This window comes from Pteronotus mesoamericanus, unplaced genomic scaffold, assembly GCF_021234165.1.
Source record: "Pteronotus mesoamericanus isolate MK-2021 breed Mesoamerican mustached bat unplaced genomic scaffold, CSHL_Meso_final scaffold_705, whole genome shotgun sequence".
In the NCBI taxonomy this organism is placed as follows: domain Eukaryota; kingdom Metazoa; phylum Chordata; class Mammalia; order Chiroptera; family Mormoopidae; genus Pteronotus; species Pteronotus mesoamericanus.
Window position 1 is genome coordinate 7,042,180 of NW_026555326.1, and position 12,338 is coordinate 7,054,517.

At 36.1% G+C, this 12,338-nt stretch overlaps 1 protein-coding gene across 7 annotated transcripts in view; it reads right to left on the reverse strand.

Annotated features, from left to right (window-relative positions):
- Nucleotides 1-12,338, reverse strand: part of ZC3H11A (zinc finger CCCH-type containing 11A) — a 39,972-nt gene that overhangs the window by 18,658 nt on the left and 8,976 nt on the right. For 4 of the 7 annotated variants that reach the window (XM_054563123.1, XM_054563124.1, XM_054563122.1 and 1 more), the window contains 2 exons: nt 6,984-7,181; nt 5,777-5,896 (listed from right to left, as the gene is read on the reverse strand). In XM_054563123.1, the coding sequence (XP_054419098.1) occupies nt 5,777-5,896; nt 6,984-7,037 (174 nt within the window). In that variant the 5' untranslated portion in view covers nt 7,038-7,181. Of the gene's footprint in view, nt 1-5,776; nt 5,897-6,983; nt 7,182-12,338 lie in introns of those variants that run through there. The other 3 variants (XR_008528262.1, XR_008528261.1, XR_008528260.1) reach the window with 1 other exon arrangement.

Below are 12,338 nucleotides of genomic sequence, written 5' to 3' on the forward strand. Positions count from 1 at the left end.
TGGTATAACGTTGCTTCTTCTCAATTAATGTCTCGACTTGATCGCTATCAACTTCAACTGGTCTACCCAACTGCAGAGCATTGTCCAGTGACAAATCTCCAGCACAAAACTTCTAAAATCACTTTTGACACGTTCAATCCATCACAGCTCCTTCTCCAAACACTGCACAAATATCTTTTTTTTGCATTTCAGTTGCGTTTTTACTTTTCTTGAAATAATAAAGCATAATATGCCAAAAATGTTTTTCTTCTACCTTCAATATTAAAATGGCTACACAGAAATTCACCAATTTTGATTTTAAAAAAAATTCCATGCTGATATGACAGCTGTCACAATACAATCTAACAAAACTGTTTCAAATGAAGTTAAAGACATGTCAATGTTACTAAAGCCATCTTATGGAGAAAACCAAAGTTTTTGGTCAACTCAATAGCTTGACAGCTTTAAAAGACAATTTGGCATAAATTGTTTTAAAAATTTGTCCTGGGTTTACGACCACATGCATACTTAATCTATATTTTAAACATAGTAAATATCTTTACCTTTGAATAAAATGTATTAGTTCCTGTCACACCCAAAAGGTAGGTATAATAGCTACCATTTTTTTTAAAGACAGGAATAACAGTAGTATCTCAATTCCTCCTCCTTCAAGGCAGAACCTAATGCCAATCTTCCTTGCTCCTAAGTCTGCTTGTTTAGGTTTTTACTCCTTTCCAGGAAGAAAATTTCAAATTACTGGGTGACTTCTTTTTAGTGTCCTCCATATGCAAGAGTCACATAACATTTACTTGATCTGTTTTAATACACTTACTGGATTTTGTTTCTAAATGAAAAGTAATGCACAAATAATAAAGACGACTTGGAAAACAGAAATAAATGCCTGTTGTGCTATTACCCAAAAAGAATAACTTATTTTGGTATAGAATTTTTTTACTTTAAAAATGTAAATGTGTAGATGCACACTTTAAAAAAAGGTATTTCATATAATTCTGTACATTTTTCATTCAGCAATACCTCCTCCAAAGTAACATTCTCCAACATGACTATTTCTTTAAATTTTAAAAAGGTAGGTAATACAGCACATAAACTAAAGGTATAACAAGAGTTAGGTTCCGACATGCTTCTGGTCACAATATTTTTACCAACTGATCAACATAGAATCTTGTTTTATGTGTGTGTGTCTAAAGACACCTTACTGAATATACAATGTATCAATTTATTCATTAATATTGAACTCAAGGCCTCACACTTGAATGATGCTTTATCTATTACATGTATTTTCTTTCTTGCATTTAGAAACATTACACAGGACTACAGTACTATCCTTGGGGGCCATTTCAAACAGGAGAGTCAACAATAGAAAAAGCACAAAAAATGCCCAAAAAGGGCTAAAATAAGCCACAAAAAAGACAGTTGTTTATACTATGAGAACTGAAACAAAAGACAGAGTATTGCCTTGTTTGATCTCAGCTGGAAGTGTGTACATTAGGTGACTCAGCAGACTCAAATTTTGCAGTGATCTGCACATGCCTGTGAGTGACCATGAAAGCAAGTACTGGTTTGGGGGTTACAAATAAATTTTAGGAAGTAGAAAAATTTACAAATATGAAACCAATGAATAACAAAAACTGACTTCATATAAAGGAGTTTATAGTAAAAGGCTCCTTACTATTCCTGTTCCTGGGGTCCCAATTTTCCCCCTTTGCCCCACTCTACCCAGCCCGGCCCCTAGTCCCACAGACAATCCCCACACCACTGACCATGCCCCTGGGTCATGAACATATGTTGACTACCGTATTTTGCCACGTATAATGCACTACCATGTATAATGCACACCCTCATTCTGATACTACTCATGTATAATGCGCATCCTTATTTTTCCCTCAAAAATTTGGGCAAAAATTATTATACACAGAAATATATGGTAATCCCTTCACCTCCTTTCAACCAGTCCCCACCTACCTCCACTCCCCTTAGAGCTGTCAGTCTGTTCCATGTTTCTATGTCTCTGATTCTATTTTTGCTTGATAGTTTATTTTGCTCATTAGATTCCACTTGTAAGTGAGATCATATGGTATTTGTCTTTTACCCACTGGCTTATTTCACTTAGCATAATAGTTTCCAGTTCCATCCATGTTATCAAAAAAGGTAAGAATTCCTTCTTTTTACTGCTGTGTTGTATCCCATTATGTAGATATACTACAGTTTTTTTTTTAATCCACCCATCTACTGTTGGGCACTTACGTTATTTCCAAATCTTGGCTATTGTAAATAGCACTGCTATGAACACAAGAGTGCACATATTCTTTTGAATTGGTGTTTTGGGATTCTTAAGATATATTCCCAGAGTGGAATTGCTGGCCCTTACTTTTTCACTGATTATATTACTCGATTTTTCCATATCAATTTAAGTAGTTTCCCTTTAAAAACTTTTGTGAACAGCACACCAACGGATGCAGTAAAATTTATTTTCAATGAAAGTTTTGTTGTTTCATACATTTTCCTATTACAAGTTATGCTACAGAGAGTAATTCTGCATCTATCCGATTTTGCACATATGAGACACAGGTATAATAGTACTTTTTAAAGATGTAGCCAAATAAGCCTCTGTGCAGAAAGAGTTAATATAGCAGCCCTAAAACTGCTATCATTACACAGTCAGCTTGCAAGGTTGGCCCTCGGCTGGCATTTGGAAACTTGGCGCTCAGAATGTGCCGAGACTATCTGTGCAAATATGGCTTATGCTGAACACCTGTCATCCTTCTGGGAGTCTGGAGCTTGGTATGTATTAAGCAGAAGGTCCCTACGCAACCCACACCGATAACTTTAGGTCTTTCATGGACTTCCCTAGGTAGAAACATCACACCATATTGCTGCATTTTCATGGCTGGGGGAAGTGTCTGCTCTGTGTGATCTCTCATGGGAGGGAGAGATAATAAAAAAACCACATATGGATTCCTCTAGCCTCTGCCTGTGTCCTTTTCTCTTATGATCACACAGTATGATCAGACAGTGTATCCCTACTATATTGCTGTAATAAATCTTAGCTAGGAATACAACTACATGACGAATCCCATGAGTTCTTCTAGAGAATCTCTGTATGTAGATCCTGGAGACCCTGATGCACTTTTCCAAGGAACTGTGCCAATTTACACTTTGCCAGTAGGTTACAACATACCTTTTCAAAAGTTACAGAGTACACATACCTATCTGTGAATTTTAGTGAATTCCCTGCTATTTGGAAGCATAGTCAGCATAGAAGAGAGTTAAGAGACTATAAATCTGGAACCAGTGTAGCTATATGAGCCCAGGCAGACAAGATGCATATTTAGTCTCTTCCTTCCTACCACACCCCCTCCAACAATTCAGTCCAAAGTCATTAGGTGAGGCTGAGGGAGGCATTCATGCTGGGAAAGGGAAGGGTATGTGGCCCAGAGTAGGGTGTTAGAGCCTGACCAAGATGAGGAAGGTATCTACTTGACAAGGTGGGACTGGCACAGGGTGTCAGATCCTGAGGAGTTAGTATGACATTTCTTACATAGGAGGATGGCCTGGCACAGTGTTGGAGCCTGAGCAGGGTGAGCAAGGCAAGCAAGAACTCTGTGCAGAAGCGATCTCAATGTAGGCTGAGGAGGGTATACGTATGGACAGTCTGCCCAGAATGAGCATCCAAGGGTAAGAAGGGGAGGATTTTCCTGAGTGGGGACCTGGTACAGAGTCAGAGAATGAACAAGGTGAGAAGAGTAATAAGCACCTCACATGGGAGGGCTGCCCAACAGAGTATCAGAATCCAAAGGTGTGAAAAAAGCATCCATAAGGGGCAAAGGGCTCCTGCCTAGGATGTCAACGTCCAAGTAGGGTGAGGAAGGAGTCCTCACAGTGAAACAATGGGGGAGGGCTGGTTCATGGTGATCGCTTCGAAACAAGGTAAGAAAACTGTCCCTGTGGAAAAGCAGTCTCATGTGTGATGTCAGAACCTGACAGGAAGGAAGAGGCTGCAATATAATATTGGTTTACATAAACAGGCAACTGATCAAATAAGCAATATTAAGGACAACAGGAACCAAGTTTCTCACTTACAGAGAAGAGAGTTACAAGTATAAAAAAGATGACGGATGTGTAGTGTTGATGAATTGGAGGCACCTATATGAACTCACAATTTTTCTTTTTTTTATCCTCACGTGAGGACATTTTTTCATTGCTTTGAGAGAGAGGAAGGGAGAAAGAGAAACATCGATGTGAGAAACGCCGATCGATTGCTTCCTGTACACTCTCAGACTGGGGATTTAAACCACACTCGAGTATGTGCACCAACTGGGAACTGAACCTGCAATCCTTCAGCTATAGAATGATGCTCCAAACAACTGAGCCACACTGGCCAGGGATGAACTCATGATTTTCAATACACACACATAAAGTAATAAATAATGATATAAATGTATATACATATATATGTTCCCTTCTTCTGTCCATTGCAGGTCTGGAAACAGTAACACTCATGGAGCAGCTCAAATCTTATTTCTATATACTATTTTTCACTAAAAGAAACCAGAGCTCCTTGGAGATATGGCTGATTCCAGAGTTACAGAAGGGTAAGTACAGATGAACCTAAGAAATCTGATTAAGCCAGAAAGCAAAGAGATATGCAAAGAATGATGGAAACATCTAAAGGACACAAAAACCAGCTTGAAGGGCTCTTACTGGCCAAATCTAGGTCTATTTGAGTATAACACATGACAGTAGTGGAGTACAGCACACTGAATAAAACAGGAAACCATGAATTTGCACAAATGCAAATAAATCACCGAAAAATTCTGCAAGTCTGGTAAGAAATGGGATAATTATAAGGTCTCAAAGTACCTTTCTATGAAATACTACAAAAATAAAACCTTTATAGTGAAGCTATCTGGTAGATACCACCTTAATGGAGTGATCAAAGTTAACAGCACCAGTAATAGGGTAATTAAAATTGTACACCATTTAATAATGGTATGCATTGAGAATACTATCACCTGTGTGATATTCCTACCAAAGATACAAAACCTGAATTTAGTCATGAGGAAATGTTATCATACCAATCCATACTGAGTAACATTCTACAAAATAACTGACCTGTAACTACCAAAAGTGTCAACACCAATGAAAGGCAAGCAAAGATTGAATAATTGTTCCAGACAGAAGGTGACTATAGAGTCATGTCAACTATAGGCAACACTTGATTCTGCTGGACAAGCTCCTTCTACAATAAAGAACATTATTGGTACAATGGCAAAACTAGTCAGATCTCAGAATTAAATGAAGGTAAAATATCAATGTTAATTTTCTAATTTTGAAGGTTTTATTATGGTTACATAGGAGAATATCCTTGTTTGTAGGAAATACTCATGAAAATATTTGGAGGTGACAGGGAATGTCAGTAATTTACTCCCAAATGTCAGAGAAAAAAGTTTTACAATGTACTGGCAACTTTTAAGTCTGAGAATGTCTGAAAATAAAGAAATGCAAACACTCCCCAAATATATATATACACACACACACACACACACAGTTTTTACACATTAGATATATTACCAAACTGTCTTCCAGAAAAATGATACCCATTCATACTCTGTAACATGCAGATATTAAGTGAGTGCTGTAATGATGACAGAAATTTCACTGGATCATTCCTAAAAATTTAACTCAAAAGTTATATAAAATGTCATTTTCTCCTTATATTTTTAAATGGCCTATCAATGCACCAGACTACTTGTTACAATACAAATTCAAAACTTACATCAATCTCCATGTGCCTGAACCTGCACACCTGTCGAAAACAGCGCCCCTCTTGCCATAATGTGCAAACAGTTTCATTTCCTAGTGCAGCTTCACAGTGGCGGAATGGACAGCTGTCACCCTGTACACAAAGGGAGTAATACAAAAAAGAACTGTGATACTGAAATAGATCCCAAGGAAAATGCTCATTATAATAGTTTCCTGGCATCTAGACAAAGGAGTAAGGAGAGAAAGGCAAGACAGAAGACAATGGAGACAGGATAACAAGAACAATCAGAGGTCAACAAAGTTATAATTTTCTACAACCTATTTCCTGACAGTACCGTTCATCTTATCTGACAACATGAATGACACAAGCTGAGAGATAACACAAGTTGAAAAAGACAAGTGGGATTGTAAGAGACACTTTAAAAATACATTTTATAGTTCATCTTCAACAGCATTTAATATATCCCAACTTGTGTGATTAGCTTTTAATGAAAAATCAGAAGAGGAAGTTAACAGATTAGGATTTAAGTATAATTCTACGCTTTACTATATACTTCATACAATGATATTATCTGAAACAAAATGCTACTGTTGTGCAAACTAGTATGTAAGATTAGGGCTTTGCTCAAAACAGCTCATTTGAAACACAGCACCAAGATGATTTAAGAAAAGCTTTTTTAATAATATGCACTTTTATAGAATTAGTCATAAAGGAACAACAGAAAACAGCAGATTACTCTAAATGGACTGCACTGTGATGAAAGAGAAAACCGGGAACTTTAAAAGCAAAGCAAAAAAGCTACAAAAGCATATTTAGAAGATGGCTTTAGTATTCAGGAAGAAATCTGAAGTCAAATTCAATACATGGCAGTTTCTACAAGTACAATACAATACACCCATTCATTTAATACAAGACAAATAAAATCAAAGTTGGTAAGCCACAGGCCAAAGTGCTCTTAATTCCAAAGGCACCCTGAATAGATTAATTACATTTAAGAGACCTTTTCACATTTGTAGAACATGAAAAACATAAAACAAAGGGAGAAACAACGTGATGAAGAACAAATTCACCTAGGAATGCTATCCTTTACTAAAAAACTGATAGCAAGTAACAAACAGTTCAGAAAAACAAAACATAAAAACAACTTAGTATACTGAAAATATCCAATTCTATTAGGGAAATCATAGAAAGAAGTCATTTTAGAGACTGCAATTCTTACTTTGGTACATGTAGAATAGAAAAAAAAATAGCAGTCTTCTCCTTGATTAGGCATCCTGGGTAGATCCTGAGATCAGAAGTGACTTCTTGCAAACAAGCCACCGCTTCCTCAAGGTGAGGACCAGCTTCAAGTCCTCTTGAAATGGATTTATCTTCCAAAAGACAACTCAATCAGAGAAATCGCCTTTAAAATGTAATCCTAAAATGAGGAAACAAGCAATTAATGTATTTCAGGTAAATTCTTCCTATTTCCTCCTCCAAATCACCAAACTAATGAAATCATATTGTTAAAGCAAATTTTAATAGTATTACTATGTATTTGCCTATATAAATAGGCCCTTGTAAACACACTGACTCATTTTTTATTCTTATGTGATGTTGTACATTCTCATCTAAAATGTAAACTTTTTAAGGATAGCTATGCCCTTTCTTTTGCATTCTCTATGGTGCTTGTTACACTAACTGCTTCAACATAAGCACTGCCAACTCAACAAATGATCTACATTGTATATTAATGGGGCTTAGATTATTTTACATAAGATACTTAAGATACTTGCTAAATCTACATCTTTCTTTTTTTTTTTTCTTTTTCTCACCCAAGGACATATCCATTGATTCCATGGACAGAGGGAGATAAACAGAGTGAGAGAAACACTGAAGTCAGACAAACACTGATGGGGTGTTTCCCAAACACACTCCAACAGAGGTCCAAACTCACAATCTAGGCATGTGCCCTGACCAGGAATTGAACCTGAAACCATTTGGTTTACAGGATGACACTCCAACCAACTGAGCCATACCGGCCAGAAGTAAAATCTACATTTCTGACATACTAAAAATTTTTTCTCTCACAAAAGTTTCAGTATTTTTCACAAGCATTTTTCTTTTAAAAGTATATAATTTTAAGTAGGTTAGAAAGAAATTTCTCTCTAGAATACCTGTAGAGCTAGCTTAAGATGGGCAAAGAGTTGCCCACCAATTACAAACAAGGAGTAAAAAGTCCTTGAGGTTCTTCCCATAAAATAGTTGACCCCTGAACAACACACGTATGAACTGCACAGATCCACTTATATGTGGGTATTTTCAACTGACCCACACAGTTTAAACCCACATTGTTCAAGGGTCAGCTCCAAGGTTAGGAATCCGTGTATGCAGAGGGCTGACTGTAGTTACCTGCTCATTTTTTACTAAAAAGGCAATTTCAATGGAGAAGGAATAGTCTTTTCAATAAAGATGCTGGGACAAGTGGACATTTGCATGGAAAAAATATATCTAGACACAGACCTCACACCTGTCACAAAAATAAATGGATCACAGACCTAAATATAAAATGTAAAAACTATAAAACTCCTAGAAAATAAATAGGAGAAAATCCAGGTGACCTTGGGTTTGGCAATAACTTTTTAACTACAAGACCAAATGCACAATACATGAAAGAAACACACTGACAAGCTCACTTCATAAGAAAACTCCTACTCTGCAAAATCACTATTAAGAGAATTAAAAGACATGTCAAGACTGGAAGAAAATCATTGCAAAACACATAACTGATAAAGGACTGGCATCCAAAATACTCAACAAGAAAAAAACAATTAAAAGTGGGCAAAAGATCTAAACAGACACCTCACCAAGGAAGACATAGAGATGGAAAATAAGCATATGGAGAGATACTCAACATCTATGTCATTAGGGAATCCCAAATTCCTTCTAGAATAGCTAAAATCCAAAACAATGACACTGGCAAATGCTGGTGAGGACGTGAAACAATGGGAAAAAATCTGGAAGCATGTAACACTAAACAGTAGTTATTTCCAGGATGATAGAATTATAGGTAGCTATTTATTATTTTGTTTTATGCTCATAACAACATTAAGCTCATTATTTTGTTTTATGATAACAACATCTAATATAATGCAACATATACACAATAAAAAAAAATTGTCTGCCTTAACTGGCCTGACAATCACTGATCCACTACAGAATGAGACAAGAGTTGGACCTTTGCTAGAACCTCACTGATGCCTTAGCAGGATTCCCCTGGCCCAAATCCCAAGAAATCAGTATCAGAAGGGCCCAGTTTACTTGTGGGTAGCAGAGCAAGTGACTGAAAGCCAGCTGAGAGCCGAGCAAGCGGCACTGTTCCCTCTCGGACCCCTTCCCAACAGACAGCACCACAACAATGACATGGGTTGCCCTACCCTGGTGAATACCTGAGGCTCCGCCCCTTACAACATAACAGGAGCACCAAGACAAAGAAATATGGCCCAAATGAAAGAACAGATCAAAACTTCAGAAAAAGAACTAAGCGACAGAGAGATAGCCAACCTATTAGATGCAGAGTTCAAAACACTGGTAATCAGGATGCTCACAGACATGGTTGAGTATCGTCGCAAAATGGAGGAAAAAGTGAAGGCTATGCAAAGTGAAATAAAGAAAAATATACAGGGAATCAACAGTAAAGGGAAGGAAATCGGGACTCAAATCAACAATTTGGAGCAGAAGGAAGAGATAAACATTCAACCAGAACACAATGAAGAAACTACAAAAAAAAAAAAAAAAAAAAAAAACCCAAAAAACAAAAAAACAAGGAGAGGCTTAGGAACTTCTGGGACAACTTTAAATGGTCCAATATCCGAATCATAGGGGTGCCAGAAGGAGAAGAGGAAGAGCAAGGAATTGAAAACTTACTTGAAAAAATAATGAAGAGGAACTTCCTCAGTCTGGTGAGGGAAATAGACTTCCAGGAGATCCAGGAAGCTCAGAGAGTCCCAAAGAAGTTGGACCAAGGAAGCACACAGCAGCGCACATCATGATTACATTACCCAAGATTAAAGATAAGGAAAGAATCTTAAAAGCAGCAAGAGAAAAGGAGACTGTCACCTACAAAGGAGTTCCCGTAAGACTACCAGTTGATTTCTCACAAGAAATTTCTTACAGGCAAGGAAGGGCTAGAAAGAAGTATTCAAAGTCGTGAAAGGCAAGGACCTACATCCAAGATTACTCTGTCCAGCAAAGCTATCATTTAGAATGGAAGGGTAGATAAAGTGCTTCCCAGATAAGGTTAAGTTAAAAGGAGTTCATCTTCATCAAGCCCTTACTCTATGAAACGCTGAAGGAACTTATCTAAGAAAAAGAAGAAGATCAAAAACTATGAACAGTAAAATGACAACAAACTCACAAGTATCAACAAGTGAACCTAAAAAGCAAAAACTAAGCAAACAATTAAAACAGGATCAGAATCACAGAAATGGAGATCAGAGGAGAGGAGGAAGAGGGAGAACAGGGAAAAGGTACAGGGAATAAGAAGCATAAATAGTAGGTATACAATAGACAGGGGCAAGTTAAGAATAGTATAGGAAATGGAGAAGCCAAAGAACTTATATGTACAACCCATGGACATGAACTAAGAGGGGAGGGGAGTACTGGTGGGAGGAGAAATGCAGGGCAGAGGAGAATAAAGTGGAAGAAAAAAAATGGGACAACTGTAAGAGCATAATCAATAAAATATATTTTTTTTTAAAGAGAAAGAAAATGGCAATAAGAAAACCTAGAGATTAAAAATTGACGGTAGTCATTACTACCCCAAATAAAAACCCAAAACCAAGATGCATACTGATATATTTAAGTTTTAAAAGGAATAAAAACGTATTCAGGATGCCAAGAAAAACCCTATTACTTTTCAACAAAAAGTAGCTGTTTGAAAGCAGGACACCAAGATGACTAATTGGCCCTCTCCCACCCCACTGCTGAATTATTGTAGGGAAAAAAAATAAAATTCTTTTAAAATTCTCATGCTTTCAGCAAGTTTTAAAGAGTATAGCTTAATACAAATGAACATATGGGTACAAAAGAGTAAAAACCAAAAAAGCTTAAAAAATAAGGAAACTAAAATTTAGCCTCTTCTTTAAAAAACAGATTTTTAAGTATTTTCAAATCTAGGATAAACACTGATGAAAAACACAGTAAATGAATTATAAAATACCACTTGCAGGACTTCTCCCAGAATGCAAAAAGATATGAATCAAGATGAGACAAAAGGTATGTAACATGAAAATAATTCCAGAAGATTTGACTTACCAAATTCTGTAAGAAATGGAATTAGTAGAGATAATAAAATAACAATACAAGAAAATTTCCTTATACTGAATCAACTTGAAACTTTTTGAAAGGGGTTCATCATTCTGGGGTGGGAGGAGGTAGAAGAGAGTATAACGGGGATAAATGGTAATGGGAAAAAAATACAATAATAAACTATGGAAAAAGGGGGGAGCTCATCAAATGCCATGCAGAAATTTTCTTTCAAAACATCTCTATATTACAGATGGGAAATTTTTGAATTCCAATGGTAACAACAGAATCTGATAGAGACTCCTAGAAAAAAAGCAGACTGAAAGCAAGGGAAAGAAAATCAGACTTAGTATTTGACTTTGCATCTGAATCTCTAAATGCAAAAAGACAAAATGCTAAGCATCAGAACTTAAAGGAGAGATTTAGCCTTTCAAACTACATTTCACGAAGATTTCAGGACTTGGTAGAAGTTTTTAGACATGAAATGTCTCAAATAGTATACAATCTATGTACTCCATATATTCATGAACAAATTACCTGAGAAAAAGAATTTAGAAAAAACTCAACAAAAGAAAAAGAATAGAACCATATATCACTGGCACTATTTCACCACTTTCTAAAACAGCTTTAAAATACCTGTTTTGGGTATCCAATTTCTGATACAGCTGATAAATCATAATTAAAGCAAACTGAGTCACAGTATATTGAGAGTAACATGACATGATCAAAAAAGGTTTATTCTAGAACTGAGAATAGTTTAACATTAGGAAAGTCATTACTTTAATAAAGCAGAGTAAAAAAACCACAAAAACCATAGTATCAAGATTTCAAAAAAGAAAAAATTGTAAAAAAGGAAAAAAAGAATTTAAAATGGTATTTGTTTTTAATTATAGTGGCATAAACCCACTTATCATCAGAAACCATCAGCTTTTTAGAAGCTCGCTCAAGGCAAGGAAAAACAAACACTCAGTATCCACTAACATTCAACACTGTTCCAGAGAATCTAGCATATACAACAAGGAGGGGGGAAAGTGTTCAAAGGCTAGTGAGGATGAAGAAAAAATTAAAAATCTGCAGATTCTATGTTTGTGAACTAAAAAAATCTAGCTTCAACTAAAAATATTTAAAATGATATTAAAAAAAATCAGTACATTTCCTATATGCCAGCGACAATCATTCAGATAACAATCTCATTCACAATAAAACTGTAAGATACATATGAAGAATATGAAGAAGTATACAAGACTCATGTTAAATTAAAAACAAAACCAAAAAACTATGGAAACTA